Below are 20,883 nucleotides of genomic sequence, written 5' to 3' on the forward strand. Positions count from 1 at the left end.
TACTTCTGAGTTCTCTATTCTGTTCCATTGATCTTCCTTTCTATTTTTGTGCCAGTACCATACTGTCTTGATCACTATGGCCTTGTAGTATAGTTTGAAGTCAGGAAGCCTGATTCCACCAACTCCATTTTTCCTTCTCAAGATTGCTTTGGCTATTCGGGGTCTTTTGCGTTTCCATACAAATCGTAAGATTTCTTGCTCTAGTTCTGTGAAAAATGCCATTGGTAATGAGCCTGCTTTTTAAATTTAGCAACGTTTGGAATCTCCACGTACGTCTGTGCTCATCGGCAACCAACACCAGTTTCTTGGCGGCAACATGAGCTCATCTTTCTCAGTTTCCATCTGCAAACAATTACTTGGCTTTCTTGGTAAGTAAGCAGTGTTAGATGCTTTCTTTCTTTCCATTTCAGTATTTATTTAAAATACGGTGATTTAAATTCTATTACGGTAGGGAAGGGCCAATTTGAAAGATATGTTCTTTTTTCCCCCTTTTTGAAAATTTATTTATTTATATTAGCAGTTTTTATATTAGCAGTTATACTTTTTTTTTTTTAATCTCTTTGTTGGCATATAATTGCTTTACACTCTTGTACCAGCTTATGAGGTACACCAAAGTCAATCAGCTATATTTATACACATATCCCCATATTCCCTCCCTCCCAGGACTCCCCTCCACCCTCCCTGTCCTGGCCCTCTAAGGCATCACCCATCATTGTGTTGCTCTCCCTTTATTATACAGCAACTTCCCACTGGCTATTTTACAGTTGGTAGTGTATATATGTCTATGCTACTCTCACTTCATCCCAGCTTCCCCTTCACCCCCCGCCTCCCTAATCCTGTGTCCGCCAGTCAAGCAGAATATTTTTAAAAAATATTATATATATATATATCTTCCATCTTCCATTTCTACTTTCAATAGATCTCATCTTCAAGCACTGGTTACTTGACAAAGACAGTATTAAGAAATCATATTGAGGAAGTCCTGGCCACAGCAGTCAGGTAAGAAAAAGAAACAAAAGGAATCCAAATTGGAATGGAAGAAGCAAAACTGTCATTGTGTGCAGATGACATGATGCTGTACACAGAAAATCCCCAAGATGCCACCAAAAAACTACAGCTCGTCAATGAGTTCAGTAAAGTTGCAGGACACAAAATCAATACACAGAAATCTCTTGAATTTCTACACACCAACAATGAACTATCAGAGAAACATCAAAAAGAACACAATACCTGTGAATAAATCTAACTAAGGAGCCAAAAGACCTATATTTGGAAAATAAGACACTGATTAAAGAAATTCAAGACAACATATACTTACACGGGTCACCCATTCCAGTATTAAAAATGAAAGAAAAATCTTTTCTTTCCTGGATGTTGTACATTGCTCTGCTTGAATGGAGGAGAGGAACTGAGCTAAGACCTTAAAGAAAACCTAATCCAAACTGCACTAAGCAAAAAGGGAATTTTTCATTTCAGAGAGCTGGAAAGCACAGGGGGTAGTTAGAGGCAGGGCTAGATCCTGGAGCAAGATGTCTCCAGGACCTGGTTTCTGTCTCTCTTTTGTGGGTTGGCTTCATTGTTCGCCAAAATCTTTTTTTTTTTTTTTTAATTATTTTTTGGGGGGGTACACCAAGTTCAATCATCTGTTTTTATACACATGTCCCCGTATTCCCTCCCTCCTTTGACTCCCCCCCCACCCTCCCTCAAGACCCCCCCACCCTCCCCGTCCCAGTCCTCTAAGGCATCTTCTATCCTCGAGTTGAACTCCCTTTGTTATACAACAACTTCCCACTGGCTTTTATACTTTTTATTGAAGTATAGTTAATTTACAATGTGTTAAGTTTCACGCATACAGCCAAGTGATTGTTATAGATATCAATCACTGTACCTATATACATACATACATATGCTTTTTCAGATTCTCTTCCATTATAGGTTATCACAAGACACAGTTCCCTGTGTTATGCAGTAGGTCCTTGTTGTTTATCTGTTTTATATACAGTAGTGTGTATCCTTTAATCCCAAACTTCTAATTTATCTCCCCCCTTCCCTTGCTATCCCCTTAAATACCTTTTAAAAAGCAAAGGTTTTCCTGTATTACTCTACCTCTCAAGTAAATTTTAATAAGAAGAAATAAAGGGAGGTTTTTAAATCCTTTCACTTGAAAATAAAGATAAATCAGAATAATTTCTTTTACTCTGCAGCCAATGAGCCTATTACGATCTTGCATTGCTCTGAAGTGATTTATCCAAGGTACTGCTTTGTTGCAGTGTGCGACAATTTGAAGAATTATTTTTCATTGATATTCATCAGTTTTTATTCGAAGGTAATGTATGACTTTAATTGGATAGTGTCACTTGACTGTTTTTTTACACACTTTTTGGAGGATTCTCCAGAGACAAGTTTTCACTCCTAAATAAATCATGTTTTTTTTTTTTTTTTTTTTTTAAATTCATGGTTCTGGTCTACAAGGTCACTTAAAAAATTTTTTTAAGGGAATTGAGTTCTCTTTTTGCTTATCTCCAAAAATAATAGTTTTCTATATAGATCTTATACTTGTAAAATGTTTCGTCTGTATGAATTCTCACAAATTATGAGCCATCAGAAATGAAGGATTCTAGCAACAGGGAACTATATGCAATATCCCGTAATAAGCCACAATGCAAAAGAATATGAAAAGGAATATATATATATATGTGCGGATACCTGAATAACCCCAGTGTACACAGAAACCAACACAACATTGTAAATCAACTATACTTGAAATAAATTTAAAAAAAGAAATGAAGGATGCAAAAGATGTGACAAAATAAATTTAAAGAAATGAAGGATTCAAAAGATGTGACTTACAGAAGACAAAAATATGTGAATCAGAACACAGATACCAAGTTTATACAGGACTCCTCAGAGCTGCTCACCCTAAACATCTGTGAAGAGACATGCAGATTCCTTCCATAAACATAACAATGAATGCTATTATGTTATAATCCATCTCTTTAATCTAATAATCTTGTGAATGGTTTGCCCTTAGGTTTGTTGCTTTGAGCTGAATATACACTATCCTTCAAACTCTATTTCCCAAAACATATCACCGAATAAAAGGTCAGCCTGGCTTGAGCTATGTGAGCTGCTAATCCCTTTGTCACTTCACAGTTATCATGTAAAGTTATCATCTAATGGAAATTGACTGACTTTTCAGAAACAAGTTCATGGGGAAAGTGAAACAAGAAGGGACGTTTTAAATATTTGTCATAGAATAAAGATTCAAAGTGATTTGGACAAATGCATCTCTGAAATGGAGAAGAGGGAAGTGATTAATCAGAAACTCAGGTGAAAACCTGGGTGTTGGCTGCTTCTGTAGAACATTTCCCGTTACTGTGAGTTAAGACACCAAGGTGGCCCTTTGATTTGAGTAGTAACAAACAGCAATAAGTCAGACCAGGGCTTCTTTGCATAGACCACTCCTTTAAAAGCATATAGTCTGTTTGCTTTCATATATTACAACAAAAGCCAGAGCCATTGGCTTATTGTAGTCTTGGAGCCTGGGACATAGACTTGGAATTTTTGTATGCTGATCGTCAGCCTTGGTGTAGTTGCACTGCTTAGCCTAGGGTCCCTTTGATGTCCACCATGTTGGATGTTGTAAAAACGAAGGGTAGGTGGTGCGGTAAGGATAAGCTACACTTTGCTCTAGGTTGAACCTAGCAGTATCTCCTTAATGAGGAGTCATGATACTTTTTAAGGTAGAGAAAGCTTGACAAAGGTGCTTTGGAGCTATGCTTCCTCTTCCTGGGCCTCAATCTTGTTTCTGCTCTATCTGCTTCCTCCTTGTCTCTGCTGCTACTAGCCAGCAAGGATAGAGATCTGGCTTTCCAACCCTGCATGTGTATAAATGATCTCATACCCATTCTCAGTCAACTTGGATTATAGATTATATTTAGAAAAGCCTTCTTCCAGAAGAGCAAATTTTTCTTCCCTCTCTGATCTCAGAATGGTCACCTTTAGTGCAAGCAAGGTTGTAAGCAGACAACAAGATCTAGCCTACTGAAAATTTCCTGCCAAATACCTTAACGCTGCAGTCTTGTGGTATATGTTCTGCTAATCAGGGAATAATAAACCACTATTTGAGAAAAAACAATTAACTTAATAGTAAAGGTTGTCAAATTTTTAATGCAGTATGCTCCCTTTACTGTTTCCTCCTAATTGCGACTCATTTCATATTTTGGACTTGTTACATGTAACACTCCTTTCTTAAATCAAATTCTGTTATCAGCTAAGACATCTGCATTTATAATTAAGAGAAGATGCATCTCCACTCAATAAAATAATGACAGGAATTAGTTTTTTCATTACCTTAAAAGCTCAAGTTTCAAGGTAGTGATTTGTTCAGAGTCTTGAACTCTATTTCCTCTTTTTTAAAGGTTGAAGAGTTTATTATTTACACATATAAAGAATGTGAGAATAGAAACTGGGGATGAGGCACAGTCAGGAAGATGATTCCAGCTCAGGGGGTCTAATTCTCTGCTCTCCTCTCTGTGTTTCCCTTATGATAGCAAAACGGCTGCAGTTCCAGGCTTCACACACATATGGCATCCCACATTGTTGAAAGAGAGAGAGGGGCAGAGGGAGAGGGGAAGAGGGGGAGAGAGAGAGAGCGAGCGAGCGAGCGAGACTCTGTTTCCCAGAACGGAAAGGCTCATGTTATGTGCTCATCTCTGAACACACTGGTCTCCCTTAACTTGGGTCACATTGCTCCTTTCCCTCAACTTCCCTGGAAGGGCGTAGGTCAATGGCAGGACACAACAGGTGTTTGTGTCAACCTACGACGTCTGCTTATTTGTGGAGACCAGGAGACAGTGATCTGTGTGATAACGCCATGTTATATGAGGACTAGGTGAATATTAGGGAGATGATGAATCTCCAGACTGAAATAGAGACTCTGTCCATTGCTTACAAGTATCACGTATGAAAACTGATTGGGTCATAGGATGAAGTTATAATAAGAGTTAACATACTCTTAGGCTATGTTCATAAAGTACATATTGGAAACAGAAACAGTACTAGCCTTACTTTTAATTTAGGCTGGATAGACTCAACTTGGAATGCAATTTTTAGGTGTGAGTATCACAAAGTGACATGGAAGGAATTGTGAAGAAGTGCATGTGGATTTTAAAAAATGTCATATAAATATGATGACCAGAAAGTTATTTTTTAGCATTTGCTACGTAAGTGTCTTCGTGGCCCTCCAATTTCTGTGAGTAAGCGCAGGCTTCAGATACACACATATACCATCTGTATATGTATATATGAGATTTTATTTCATATTTATGAAATTTTATTTTAATTTACTTATGAAAAAAATATTTGAAAGGAAATATATGGAAACTTTCTTACTGCAGAAATTCTAATATTAAACTATATTAAATATATTCAGTGCTTGAAAGATATGTTCTTTATAGGTGATTGATTATATTTAATACTGTCCTTTAATGTAATGTATAATGTTAAAAAAACACTCAGAATGCTAACATCTGTTTTAAATTTGCTTTTGCCGACACTCTTATCAAATAAGTTTTTATAATGTGGTGGATGAAGAAAAACCTGACTGGGGGACACTAGGGAATAGTAGGTATTAATAACACTGATAATAGCAATTGCTGACATTTGTTGTGTGCTGATTATCTCATTAGTTCCTTGTAATAATTCTAAAGAAGGCAATGTTATTTCTGTTTTTACAGTTGAAGATGAACAGAGCATGCTTCGTAAACATAAGTTTCCCCCAATTTGCAGCAGCTCTGGGGCCGAAACCCAGTCTGAATCTAAAGCTGGAGCTCTAGTCACCTCCACACGATTCCTCCCAATAACATGCTTCTGGGTCAGGACAACAGGGCTGCAGCAACTTATACCATTCATTCACTCACTCATTTGTTTATTCATCCAGCCAAGAGTGCAGTGTGTGTCTACTATGCAGGCAGCCCTACGGAAGGTACTGGAGATAAAGAGGTATAGCAGCACTTGCCTTCAAGGACCCCATGGATTCGAATGAGACCATGTCTCTGCTATTGCAGATGAAACTTAATACAGAGTGAGCACACTTAGTGGGGCTGGGATGTCTGTATACTTTTCTCGCCAAAAATATTTGAATCAATGCAGTGTCTAGCAAATGTGATCTTTCCATAAAAGCCAGACGGAGGTAGTGTTGGGAAAAGGCCACCTGGCCCATCCTTTCTGGGAGACTGTGGATATGGTAGACACTGTCCCTACCATGCCCACATTCTCCAGGCCTTACCAAGTCCATGCCTTCAGCTGCCTTCCAGTAGCCTGTGAACACTTCCTAGGAAGCCTGCTCTGCCTGTGAACACTTCCCAGGAAGCCTGTTCCCTGGGGGCTGGAGGCTGGAAGTGCCAGGGAATGAACAACTCCTCCCTAACGACCTAATGTATTGGTTTCCTGCTGCTGCTGTAACACATTGCCACAAACCTAGTGTCTTAAAACAACACACATTTATTGTCTTACCGTTCGGTTGGTCAGAAATCCAAAGTAATTGCGCGAAACTCAAGGTGGCAGTGGCTGTGTATCTTTCTGGAGGGCAGCATCCCTTTCCCTGCCTTTTGCAGCTTCTAGAGGCTGCCCACATTGCCTGGCTCGTGGTCCCCTTCCACCTTCAGAGCCAGCAAGGGCTGCGGGAGTCCTTCTCATGTCTCGGCACTCTGACACCGCACCTTCTGCCTCTGCCTCCCTTCTCCACATCTAAGGACCTTTGTGATTACCCTGGGTTTCCCTCAGATTATCCAGGATAATCTCTTTACGGTAAGGCCGGATGATCAGCAACCGTAATTCCATCTGCTACCTTAATTCCCCCTTGCCATGGAGGCAACACATTCCCAGGTCCGTGGGACTAGAATGTGGGGGGCGGTCATTATTTGGTCTGCTACACCATGACCCCCTCCCCCCTCAGGTAAAATAACTCCAAGGTGAGTGTTCTTCATGGACTCCAGAGTTCCCCAGGGGATTAAGCTCTGGTCACCCACACTGGTCTCTGGCTTTATTTCCTCTATGTCACTTTTTAGTGTTTCCGTGGGTCACCTCTCAAATAGGCTACTTGTGCTAGAATGCTTGCAGAATGCTTCTGGGTCAACTTCTGGGGAGAACCAGAAATAAGAGAGTGGACAAACCCATGTCAGGGATAAACCCATAATCTGCAAAATGGGACCAATAACCTCTGATCTCCTCAGGTATTTATTTGTGAACTCCCCAAAGGAAGGGGTAGATTAGAATGTGTTGGGACCTGTGGTGGACGTAGAGGCTCCTGGGGAGAAGGTCAGTGCTGAGACTGTCATTTGGAAGGACCTCAGGAAGAAGCTGGACCAATGGCAAGGAACTGGTGGATGTTGGATCCTGGACCCTGGAGAGTTTGCCAGAAAGCATTCCTGGTGAGTGGCTGCCTGCAAGCGCCGAAAACTACAGACAAACCGTCTCTCCTTTCAAAGACTGCATTTTATCAGATTTGTTGTCAACTCTGTTTTGCCTGTGTAGACGTGGTTACAGAGAACTGTTCTGTGTTTCCCCTCAAGGAACTTTATTTCTGGGTCTTGAACTATATAAGCCGCGTCTGACTTTCAACCTTCACAAACGCACTCGATGGCACAAAAGTGAGACATACCTGCTGAACAGCTGGGTCCAAATACGTTGTCATCAGCGCAGGTTTCACAGGCTGTTCCACCAAATCCTTCCTGCAGGACACCCCAGGGAGAGAAATGTTAGACCCAAGCCACCTGCGTCACCCACAAAGCCCTTGGATTTCTAACCAACCGTCTGGTCAGCGTTTGTTTCTCAAATTTATCTTCCCTCTGTGCCTGTCCTGAAACTCCTTCTTTCTCTTTCTTTCTTCTTTGCTCTTTTTGTGTTATAGCTTGTACATTCATCTCTGCATCAGTTTTTCTTTTTAATTTTAGTAATACATTTGATTTTAACTCAGTATATCCAAATTATGATCATTCCTACACCTGCTTCAGTTTTTAACTAAGAGTCTGGAGCTCTTCAGAAGAAAGCTGCTTTGTCAGTCCCAAGATATGAATAGAGAGCAAGTACTGACAGCTACATCATAATTCCACCCAAAGGTGAAATGAAAACACTTTCAGTTTTGCATTTCTGAGTTCAATCCTTTTCAGAGGATTTCTTTGTATTTCCATTGTGTACAGCTTGAAGCTTGCAAAAAGTCCCTTTCATGGGAAAGCAAAGAACTTCCTCACTTGGCAGCCCCAGCGCTCGCCTATGGGTGCTGAGGACAGCTCTGAAGACTAGTCTGCTAATACGGTGATTTTTAACAGTAACAATGACACAATTTCTATAGCCCTGCATCACCTCACAAAGTATTTTCATAAACATGATCTCACTTTTTCAACAAGTATAATCACATAGGTATTATTATTAGACTCATTTTCCAGACGGATACATTTAAAGCTTAAACTCATTCACAGACAGATACATTTAAAGCTTAAACTCATTTTACAGATGGATACACTCAAAGGTCCCCCAGCCTCTAACGTGTCATTTTGTTGCACACTGCATTTTTTTTTAAACTAATATCGCTACTTCTTAGAGTCTCCACCCAGTGTGTTTCCAGATGGACCACAGGTAAGGAGAAAGCAGAGTTAGGGAGGAGAACATGGTTTGCACTCACTTGGCAGGAGCAGCTTCCGTTTCCTTCCATGCCTTCGGCACAACTGCCCCTGCCGCTGCAGGGGGACTGCGCTCCTCCCGGGCACTCTGGGGAACCAAAGGGCAGATGCATTTATTTGTGACTGCATACAAGCGCTCTGCAAGGATGCATCAAGCATCTACTGCATGCCAGGTAGTGTACTAGTTTCCAGGGATAAGAAATAATTGAAGACCCTGCTGGCATCACCTAGGGATACGAAGGCGAGGCAAAGTGCATCACAGAGTAGTCAGGTGCTGTGCTAGGACGCATCAGACTGTCTACCATTTCTTCAGCATTTTCTGTACACTTACAATCATTTAATTAAATCATCCCCGTTACAACCCTCAGGGGTTTCTATTGGTGCTGGTTAGCAGACGAGGAGACTGACGTCCAGAGAGGTTGCCTCACTCACCCAAGGGCTCACACTTCATAAGTTGCAAAGCCAGGGATTTAGCTCAGCCCTTAGCATGACTCTAAAACCAGGCCAGTTAAGCAGTGTGCTAGACAGGCTGTTGAGGGAGCCCAGGGAAGGGGGCTATTGATGCTGCCTTGGGAATCTAGGAGACATCCCCGAAGAGGAGTTATTTAAGCTGGGGTTTTGAAGGCTCAGTAGGAGTTGGCGATGCTTAAAAGGGAAGGGCATTTCAGGAAGAGGAAACAGCACGTACAAAGTCTCAGAGTTGTAAAAGGGTTCTGGGAATGATACAAAGTTTGGTGCGGCTTGAACTTGGGAGCTGGGGATATGGGAGAAGTGGTGGTTGATGAGGAATAGTAGGATGGTTGGGGCCAATTAATGGCAAACAAAGGAATTCAGGTTTCACTCAGAAGCTGATTCCAAACAAGCATGGGTTTTTCACTTTTGGGCTCTGCTAGACCTGAATCAGAACTTTTGTAGACATTTACTAGAGGATTTCACAGTCATTCACTAAATGTTCAGGGAATACTTACCATGTGCCAAGCATTATATTACATGTTGGGGCGGAGGGACAGTTAGCTAGAAAGTCAGATATTAAATGTCCGAAATTGAATACAAGATCTAAAGTGATGGCAGGTGACAGAAGTTTAAGGTATTGCTGTGACAAGGATGGGAAAAGTTTTTTTTTTTTTCTTCCCATACTTGCTGTTGTTCTACAATTTGAGTGCTGAGTTGACACAGATTTAATGCCAATTTGGGTGACTTCTGACTGTTAAAATGAGGGATCTGGACTAGCAAACACCAAGCAGAAATCATGCAATGGTCATGAATTGTGTTTATGTGAATGAGGCAGGATCAAGTGTTATCCCAAGTTAAAGTTAGCAAGGCAAATGCCTTCCACAAAACAGCTAATAGCATGGACTTCTAGATACTAACAAAGGATTCAAAGCAATACCCTGAAGTTCAGTCCTATTTTTAGCCCCATTTTCTAGATGAGGCAACTAAGGCACAGAGTAGTAGAGTGACTTGCCCAAAGTCATCCAGTTGGTGAGGATAATAAGAGACAAACTTACCCCTCCTCTACCAGAAGTATCCAACCTTCCTGCCCTTCCTCCCCTCCTACTGCCATTGACAAAGACCTTTGTCCAGAGCTCTCTTGTGCCACGAGCTTGCTCTGTCATATATCTTCCGAGCAATCAGCATCCGTAGAAAATGAAGAAGCAGTTCTTAGAAAAAGAGACTTGGAACCTCAGAGAGAAGCAGTTCTCCCAAGGAGACCCTAATGGCTCGCCTGAGTTACTAGGCTAGTTTTTTAAAAGAACATTTATGCGGGGGGGAGTCAAGGGGGGGGGGGAGTCAAGGGAGGGAGGGAATACGGGGATATGTGTATAAAAACAGATGACTGAACTTGGTGTACCCCCCAAAAATAATAAATACATAAACAAATACATTTAAATATCATAAAAAAAAAAGAACATTTATAACTTTCAGGTACGGGGAGGTGAGAAGGTGGAGATGGCTTGTCTGTCTTTCCTGCATGCAGAATCTTAGTCAGCCACAGGGTCTAGATCACACAGTTTGAGCCTGTGGTCCTTCTCTCTACAACAGTGGCAGAGCCAGGTTTCCAACCCTGGCAGGTGCTCCAGGGTCAACTACACTGGTCATCACTGTGGTCTACCCTCACCCAGCTCTGCTCCAGCCCAGAATCACAGCACAGATGACAGATGTCGTTATGAGGTGAGCAAAGGAGAGGACATGCTGACATGTAACTACTGTTTACAAATCACTTTGAAAACCACTACTGCTCTCACCAGCTAGGGTAGTGGCTACACAAGACACAGTGGTGTCAGGAAAAAACCCAGATTTTGTAATTAGAGTGTTCTGGGTTTGAATCCCAGTACAACTCTTTGCTAGCTGTATCTCTTTGGGAAAGTCAATGCCTGGCTCTGAGATTTGGTTCAAGTGTCTTCCTGGCAGGTTGTGGTAGGGACTGGAAATCTTAGGCACCCGTGAATTGGTGGTAGTTACTACTTAGAGGGGATACTCTTCATCTTCTCCAGTTTCTGTTCTTTCAGGTTTGCAGTGTAACAGGCAACAACACTCAGGAGAGAAATGATTGGGCACCTGTTTGAATCAGGACCATGGAAGGTCCTGGGTATATAAGGTGAGCACATAGACCTAGTCCCTGTTGGCATGGTCCTGCAGTCCAGTCGGGAGAGAGTCATGGATTAACAGACACTCAGTTAAATACTGGTTTACAAACTGGGGTAGAGGCTGTCGAGGGAAGAGACCTAGAGCTCTGATCACGCCACTACTGAAGGTCACCAACACTGACCCCAAACCACCTAATCCTGCATGGCCCAGGTCACTGAGACCTGGTCTCAACAGAGGGCAACAGCCAGATCACTAAGAAAGGGCCTGGTTAAAGAGCAAGGTCTTTAGCTTAAAAAGGCAGCAGGAGGCGAGGATGAAGAGGAGTGAGAGGGCCTAATCAAGCAGGTGCCAGTACGCCTTCGAAGCTCATCTGAAAATCTGCTGAACCACTTGAATTCATGATACTGAGCAACGGGTGCTAAGCGAGGATTTCCACAGAACATGGGCCATCGATAGTTCTTCTCTCATTGCCTTTTGCTATGGGCACTTCTTGGGATATGATGGTGTTTTGGGCAGAACCAGCACGGGGGTGACAGCCCTGCCACTGTTGCCCTCTCTTGCCCCCCACGCCTCTCCCTCGGGCTAGGCGCGCAAGGTGCTCTCCGGATGACCCCCAGCTTGCCTTCTGGGCTGGCTCAGAACACAGGGCCTCCTCCACCCTGAGACCCAGCCATCCGTGCCACCTTGCAGAAATGCTCTCCCAGGCCTTTTCACTTTTGCAGGCAATGAATGACATCTGAACCCCAGGTCCCCACACTCACATTCCATCAGTCTTCTCCATGCATCGGGCCAATGCCCTGCCCCTCCCTTCTGTCCAGCCCAAGCAGACCACCCCACACGGCCCCACAGTGCCCTCCCCTCCACACCTTGCCTGTGCCTGTCCCTCCCTCCGAGTGGCTCTTCCTGACCCCGTCTCTGAGGCAGATTCAAATTTTCCCTCTTCTGGGTATCCCTTCTGCTCATCTCATCGCTTGTGACAACATACAGAGCAGAAAATGGGGCGGAGTCACCCACTGTGAATAGAATTAGATTCTAGGCTACAGGCTGATGGCAGAGGAATTGGGGAGTTTCCCCCATCCCAGCTCCCAAGCGTATGACATTGTTTCTGGGAAGTCTGGGCCTCCTTTTTCTTTAGGGGATGCTTAGCAATCCTTTCTTTTTAAAAATGTAGGCAAGTGTTCCTCTAAGGCTGATTCACCGGACTAGCTGTTTCTAATCACCTGGGAGGGGGGTTGTTACAAAGGCAGATTCCCAAGGCCCTCCTCTCCAGGAAGAGCAGCCATGAAAATACACCTTGCAGGGCATAATTTCCCTGAAATCTACTACCCTCTCCATGAAGCCACACCTTCCACTTCCAGCCGGCGACAGCACAGCAGGGACACCAGGTCAGGCCCGTTCCCACAAGACAGAGGACCCTTCTGTCGAGTGACTGTGGCTGGAGGGCTCCCCATCAGCTTTACACAGAGTTCTAAGAAAATCTGGTAGTCTAAGACTTTTCTATTCAACCTCTCTTGGTTCCTTCTCTTACTCACAAGGATTAGAGCTGCATCCTTGTCTGATGGGTCCCCCTACCTCCCCTAGCTTCTTTCCATTTTCCCTTGCAGGCACTTCTTCTATTTAATCCCTTGCAACTCTATCCCTATCTTGGCATCTGCTTTTAGAGGATGAGGACTCAAACGCCAGGGCATAGAGACCCTTTGTGCAATTAGAAAGAGCCTCCCCCATCCTGCTGCCCTTGTAGATATGTCCCCATAGACACCAGACTTGGCAAGCAGATGCAACTAGAGTCAAGAGGTGGCCGTCCCTGAGGGTGGACCAGGTCCACACCAGAGTGCATGGCTTGGTGAACCAAGCATGGGCTGGATTTCAGTCCAGACTCACCCTGTCCACCAATAATAACCTGTTGCAATTTTATGCAAAGTCTGGCATTTCACATCCATTGAATGAGGATCGCTACATGTAAGACCCAGGAATATGCATTTTAACAGTCTTGACAGTAACTCTACAGCACATTAAGCACATTACTGTTTGAGAAGCACTGAGTATGCCGGAGGAATTAATGTGAATTGTCCCAGACAGGGAGGAGGTGAAGGTTTCTGGGCTTCTTAGGCTGCTGGGAGGTGATGAGTTGATGGGCCTTTGCATGGGGATGGTTGGGTGGTGCATGGGCTGGGCACCAGGCAGGGTCCTTGGTGCTTCAGCAAGGTTCTGCTGTGAATGAGCTTAGTGAGGAGGGAGGGTCTGGACACTTAAGTGGACCAAGACTTACTTGAGGGGAAAGTGCAGCACTGGGCAGCTGGTGGAAGGCCAGTGTCCTGCCTTCATGGAGCTTACATTCTAGATTTCAACTAACACTGCAACATGAGATCAAAAAGATATTCTCTGTGACGTCAGGAAGATCACAGTCTAACTCCTCCACTTAGAAATTAGTTTTCATCAGAAAATAGCAGGAATGAGTGAGGGGTCATCACTGCAAACCTTACAGACATGAAAAGGACCCTAAGCAGATATTATGAACAACTTTATGCCAACAAAGCTGACACTATAGATGAGGTGAACAAGTTTATTGTTCCAAACTACCCAAGGTCACGCAAGAGGAAATAGATAACCTGAATACCCTTATAGCTAAGAAACTGAAGTTAAGATCCTCCCCACAAAGAAAACTTCACGCCAGATGGCTTCACTGGTGAATATTACCTCATACTTAAGGAAGAAATTATGACAACTATATAAAAACTCCTCTAGGAAATTGAAGAGAAAATACGTCCCAGCTCCTTCTATATGGAGAGCAGTTTTACTCTGATTCCAAAATGTGACAAGTAACGTTACAAGAGAGGAAAACAGACCAACATCCCTAATGAACAGACATAAAATTCGCTAAAAATATAAAACAAAAATTAAAAATTAAAAAATTCTAAAACAAAATTTTGCCCACTGAATCCAATGATATACAAAACAGATAATATGTCATAGTCAGTGCAATAAGGTAAGAAAAAAAGACTCAAAATGGATACAGATCAGAAAGGAAGAAATAAAAATTGTCCTGATTCTCAGACAAGATTTCCTACATAGAAAATTCAAAAGAATCTCTAAAAATTCATTAGAATTAATACATTAATTTATCTCAGGATACAAGGACAATATACAAAAATCAGTTATATTTCTATAAACTAACAAGGAACAGCTGGTAATTGAAATAAAAATATATAATTAAGCATAATACCAAAGCCATGAATAACAGGTGTGAATATAACAAAGAACTGTACAAAATCCATAAGCTGAAATCTATAAAACACTGATGAATAAATAAAAGAAGTCCTAAATGAATGGAGATGTACTGTGGTTATGGGTGAAAAGAGTCAATATTTAGGTTGTCCCTAAGCTGATCTGTTGATTCAATGTAATTCCTAGAAGGATTTTTTGGGTAGAAATTGATAAACTGATTCTAAACTTTATATGGAAAAGTAAAAGAACTAGAGGAATCAAGACAATTTTGAAAATGACCAAGTTGGAAGACTTACACGACTCAATTTCAAGCCTCACTATAAAGCTACAGGAATCATGACAGTGTGATAAGGTGAAGGGATAGATATACAGATCAGTGGAACAGAAGAGAGAGTCCAGAAATAGACACACACATTGGTGGTCAATTGATTGTCTACAATGGTCCAAACACAATTCAATGGAAAGAGCATAGCTTTTCTAAGAAATGATGCTGGAATGACTAGACAGCTGTATGTAAGAAAAACGAACCTTGATTCAGACCATGAGTCACATACAAAAGTTAACTTAAAATGGATGGTAGACATAAGTGTAATGCCTAGAACTGTAAAGCTTCTAGAAGAAAATATAGAAGAAAATCTTTGTGACATTAGATTAGGCGAAGATTTCTAGCTGTGATACAAAAAGCAATGTCTACAAAAGAAAAATGGAAACACTTGACCTCACCAGCACTAAGAATGTTTGCTCTTCAAAACGCACTGTTTAGAGAGTGAAAAGACAAGGCACAGACTTTGAGAAAATATTTACACATCACATATCAAATAAAGGACTTTTATCTCAAATAAAGAACTCTCACAACTCAGTAGTAAGAAAACAACCTGAATGATATATGAATAGCAAATAAGCATGTGAACCATGCAAATTACAATGCGCTGCAATAAAATGCCACTATACATCTACCAGAAGGGCTGAAATTAAAACAAGCCGATTATGCCAAGGACTATTAAGGATACGGAACAACTGGAACTTACATACATTGTTGGTAGGAATGAAAAAATGATGCACACTTTGGAAAACAGCTTGGCAGTTCTTATACAGTTAAAATACATTCGCTATACAATTCAAGACTCCCACTTCTAAGTATTTACTCAAGTTTAATGAAGACTTATGTTCACGTTAAAACCTGTGTAAGAATGTCCACAGCAGCCTTATTCTTAGTTGCACCAAATTGGAAACCCAAATGTCTTCCAGCTGGTGAATAGATAAACAGGGTAGAGCCATATAACAGTGGACTATGAAACATGGTAAAGCAATGAACTGCTGATACACGTAACAACATGGAAGAATCTCGAAGGCATCGTGCTATGTGAGAGAAGCCAGATTCACAAAGGTCCGTACTATAGGATTCCAATTACAGGGCACAAAGGCATAATGATAAGCACAGAAAACAGATCAGTATTTGCCAGGGGTTGGGAGTTGGGGCAAGACTTGACCACAAAGGGAATTTGGGGGTAGGACCTAACCGTTCTCTATCTTAACTGTGGTGCTTGTTACACAACTGTTTAGGTTTGTCAAACCTCGCATACCTGTACACCAAAAAGGGTGGATTTTACTGTATGTAAGTCGTGACTTAATAAATGAAAAATATCCATTAGCAGATCATGTGTTTCAGTGATAGATTTGGAAAAGGTGGTCAATGTTCCTATAAATAATTAATTAAACTGTACTTCTATGTAGGCTTCGGGGGTGTCCATTTCCATAGTTTATACTCACTGGAAAGGAGACCAAATTAAGACACTAGAATCAGAAAGGGCTGTTTTTAAACAGGTGGTAAGTTATACAACTTCCTACCTTCAACCTCTAAATATCTCTAAATCTCTTCACTTGAATACTTTAGCGTAGTTGTAAGAAAATCAATGTTCAGGAAGTGTTTTTTCACGTCCAAATAACCACGTAGCAAACCCCTGGGCCAAATGCTGGTCTGAGAAAGACCAGCATGACTTGTTTTTCCTTTTTGTGCTGTCCTTGTTTTTATTATTATTGCTGTTGCTAGCAATCTAGACCCTGGGTGGAAGGCCGAGCACATGACACGTATTATCTCAGTATATTTAATCTCCACCACTGTGAACTACTAACCTTCACCCTTTGAAGGGGTTATTTTCACCATTTTACCTGCAAGGACACGGAGGCACAAAGAGGTCACAGGGCCATTGGGCTCGGCGACAACGATCCCCATCCCGCCCTGTGTGACTTTAAAGGCTTGTAATGGTGCTTCTCTACATGGATCGTTTCTAATTATTTTAAATGGTTTAAATGTTTCACAAGCCATTCACTGAATTAATTAAACATTGATTAAGTGCCTACAATCATCTTCAAAGCTGGTAATGTTTCCTCTGTGTCTTCACAAGAAAGTGAAGGTTTAGGACAGGAGGGGCCTGCGTGCCTCTCGCTGTGGGCAGGAAGGGGCTGGTGAGGCAGCCTCGGTGCTCCAGGCTTATGTCTTAGGAGGTGCCCCAATGCCTCCTTCTCTGAGATGAGCAGCCTGTTCCATTCAGGGCCCATCAGGTGTCTGCCTGGGGCTGAGCTAAGGCGGGGGATGGCGGAGGCATCTGCTGGTTGGGCATTTGCTGTCTCCTGGGGTCTTTCTGAGCTTTACCATCACATATGCTGCAGGGGATGGGAGGCTTTCCCTGAAGCGTCTTCCTCATTCTGGCCAGACCTCTCTGCCAGTGGCTTGTGAGTCAGCGGGCTAAAGGGCAAAGTGAATGCTTAGCTTACTGCTAAGGACTGAATACCTGTGCCCCCCAAGTTCATATGCTAACACCCTGACCTCCAATGTGATGACATTTGGAGGTGAGGCCTTTGGGACATGATTAGGTTTAAATGAGATCATGGGGGCAGGGACCCGATGGTGGGACTAGTGCCCTTGTAAGAGAAAGAGGGGCCAGAGCGCTCTCTCTGCCATGTGAGGACACAGAGAGAAGGCAGCTGTCTACAAGCCAGGAAGAGGACCCTCACCAGGAACTGGACCTGCTGGCAACCTGACCTTGGACTTCCCAGCCCCCAGAACTATGAGAACTAAACGTCTGTTGTTACGGTATTCTGTCACAGCAGCTCGAGCGGACTGAGCCACTACGGTCCCCACATTCCTGAAGGGCGGGAGCTTTGCTTTGACCTGAGGCATCAGGGTGACCCACGGGGTCCACAGAAAGGCAGACCATGATGGGAAGAAAAATAATAAACCCAAAGGACCATAAGATACATAAAAAAGTGAGATGTACGGAAATGTCCTTACCAAACTGAGTAGGGAGGTAGTTATCAGCTCAATAATAGACAGAGAGAATTTGTTGAGCATTTACTATTTCCTAAGCAGTTTACATGCGTGGTCTCATTCTCACAGCAACTGTATACGAAGCTACCAGTCTCATCCTCCTTTCCAGGTTATAGATAAGAAAACTGAGGCTCAGGGAAGTAAGTGACTTGCTCAAGATCACAGGGTTGGTAAGTGTTGGAACTGCCAGTGCAATCAGGCCTGACTCAAGATTTTGAGTCCTTAATATAAGCAAGACTATACGAGATCAGTACCTTAGAATATAAAACCAAACCAAGACACACCTGAAATAAAGAGGCCAGCCAGTGATCTGAGAACCACAAAAGACAGAAATGGTAAGTAGCATGTTCTGAACGCCTGCCGTCCGCCAGGTGCATCCTAGGTACCAGTTCACTTAATCCTTAGCACCACCTTTGGAGGGAGGCATATTAGCACCACTAACTCCATCATATGGATGAGAAAACTGAGGCTGAAGGATTGCTTTACCAGATAAAATATAGAATGCCAGTTAAATTTCAATTGCAGATAAACAATGAGTAATTTTTTAGAATAAGGATGTCCCAAATATTGTATGCAGTTTTGCTGTTTATCTGCAATTGATTTAACTCAATATCCTCTATTATTTGCTATAACTGGCAACTGGGCAGGGAGGGCAAATAACTTGCAAGATCCCTGATACCTGGAAATGGAGGCCAGGCAAGCTCATTTCAGAGTCTACAATCTCACTGTAAAACCACACTGCCTCTCAGTGCTAGGCTGGAACGAGGGGCACATTGCGTGTCATGGAATCAGCTCCAGGCAGTGACAGGCACCCAGCTAATGGTGGAAGAGGGTTTGCCAGGACTAGGCTCACGGGGTGCAGGCTGACTTCCCAGCAGTTGACCTGGCAACACAACCGGGTATTTGGGTAAAGAGACAGGAATGAGTTGGAGCCGGGGGTCTGCAGTGAGATGGTCCTTGTATCCTAGACTGCTCTGCACTTAGTAGCGGGCTCTCGTTGAGTTGCAAAACGCTTCAAAGTCCCAGGGGCCTCACCTGGACTCTCGGGTGTGACTGTTTTTCCTCATCTGCTTTTGTGTTCCTCTCCCTCTTCAACCTGTGAGCTCCTTGGGGGTAGGGACTGGGCTTATCACACAGGTGAGTATGTGCGGCATACAGCAGGGGCTCAAGAAATGCTCAATTTTCACAAGCGGGCCAACCCCGGAAGGAACTTTGGAAAAAAGATCTCAGGAGTGTGAGAGTGTGGAAAGTCATTTGTTGTCCTAAATCAAATGTTTTAAGAATTTATGAAAATGACTTGCCTGGTTTTAAAATAAAAATTTTTAAGGTATAAGTGTACATTTCTTTCCTGCTTTTCAAATCATTTTCTATCACCTCAGGCCCCCACTAGGGAAAAAAAGATGGTAAGAATTGACATTCTCAGCAACCATGCTTGAAATCGCTATTCCAGAATTTGCTCTAAGGGCACGTTTCTGAGGCCTGGTGGAGGGCTCGAGCTGCTGATAAGGCTATTTTCTGTTATTATCATATTTCCCTTTGGTCACTGCTACTCTGGGAGTCTCTTGCATTGCAACTTTGCTCACGCAGGAGGCTTACCCTTGACAAACTGTCAGCAAATCATGAGCTGTTCTGTTCCTTTAAAGGCAGATAATGAACTTCCTGGCCAGCAAAAGGCCAGAGACCTCCCTGTAACTTTATCTCCCAGGAACTTCAGAGGTGACTACTCGTGTCACCACCTTTGTTTCAAAGCCTGGTGCACAGTGCTAGGCAGAGATGATGTCCTGGTTTTTAAAAATGGTAACTATTCCACTGATAGCTCTGGTTTGAATCGTCTGCCTGGGAAACTGATGTGAAGATAGGCTCCTCACATGAACTCAGCATTATTTGTCACTCAAAGCCAAAAACGACCTGCCTCACAGAGTGGTTCCAAGTCCACGTAGTCCATTATTTGCAACCCAAGCAGTGAATGGCAGGGAACGCACAAGAGGAAAGAAAAAGAGGGTCGAAATTGCAAATAACACGATGCAAAAAAAAAAATGTGCATAATTTGATAACACTGACCTCACAAAGCATCAAGACCATGTCCCTCTGAAATAATCAGATTGCTTTGGCCACAATCGAGTTTCTGTGTAACTCTCCGCCCACATTCTTTTTCCATAACGCTGAGTTTTTGCACAAATCTATTAATGTTCACGGTAGGATGAAAAAGAACTGAGATGTTCAAATTAAAAAAAAATATTTCCTTTGAAAGAGAACATTGGTTGTCCAAGTGTGATTAAGTTAAGGTTAAAAATATGTTTCTGTGCTAGTGAGAAGAGACTCCCATATGCAGATTTGATAAAGCTGTACAAGTTTTAACGAGGGGGAAGCAGGTTAAACCTGGGTAGAAGTACCTTCCTTACATAAGGATGACACACTTTTTTCCCCCAAGTGAGAATTCATGGCTTATTCCTAAATTTTAGAAGATGAGTAATTTTTTCACTGTGCTTTTCTGTGTTTTCTAAGTTTTCAGAATTGATTGAGTTTTCTAGCTTTGAATAAGGTTCTATTAAAATAATTTAAAAAGCAACCTAGAGGTGTTAATTGTGAATGTCTTTGTCAGTGCATCAAAAAGGAAGTGGATTCTGCCCTTTCCTGGGAAAGAAGGCTATTCCTGAGCTTGCGCTTCCTCAAAAAGAAAGACGGACCTATGTCAGCAGCTTCAAAATGGCCTTATCCTTGCAGGAATGTAAAGCGGTAGTCAAGATCTCACTTGTCATCACCACTGAATGGGTGACGTGAAATACACAGCTGAGCAGAGCATTTATCTCTTTCCTGAGCCAGAGGAAGGAAGTCTTTTGAGACATCTAGTATGTTTGGAAGATGAAGATAAAGGGAAGTGCACTTTTGCCCCAGTGAGAGGACAGCAGAAAAAAATGTTGAAAAATGAAAACTGGCCTTGGTTTTCACGTTTTGCTTCTCTGGCCTCGAGACCTATCACAAGGAAAGGCCTGAACATTCAGGGAATCTTGCAGACTCCTTTGATTGTAGGGGTGAGTAGTGCACAATTTTTGCATAGCC

General features: G+C 42.5%; 1 protein-coding gene across 1 annotated transcript in view; it reads right to left on the minus strand.

Annotated features, from left to right (window-relative positions):
* STAB2 (stabilin 2) overlaps positions 1–20,883 on the minus strand; it is a 158,377-nt gene that overhangs the window by 128,464 nt on the left and 9,030 nt on the right. The window contains exons 4-5 of the mRNA XM_057742828.1: positions 8,684–8,769; positions 7,664–7,733 (exon numbers count right to left, since the gene is read on the minus strand). Of these exons, the coding sequence (XP_057598811.1) occupies positions 7,664–7,733; positions 8,684–8,769 (156 nt within the window). The remainder of the gene's footprint in view (positions 1–7,663; positions 7,734–8,683; positions 8,770–20,883) is intronic.

The sequence above is a fragment of the Hippopotamus amphibius genome, chromosome 7, assembly GCF_030028045.1.
Source record: "Hippopotamus amphibius kiboko isolate mHipAmp2 chromosome 7, mHipAmp2.hap2, whole genome shotgun sequence".
Lineage (NCBI taxonomy): Eukaryota > Metazoa > Chordata > Mammalia > Artiodactyla > Hippopotamidae > Hippopotamus > Hippopotamus amphibius.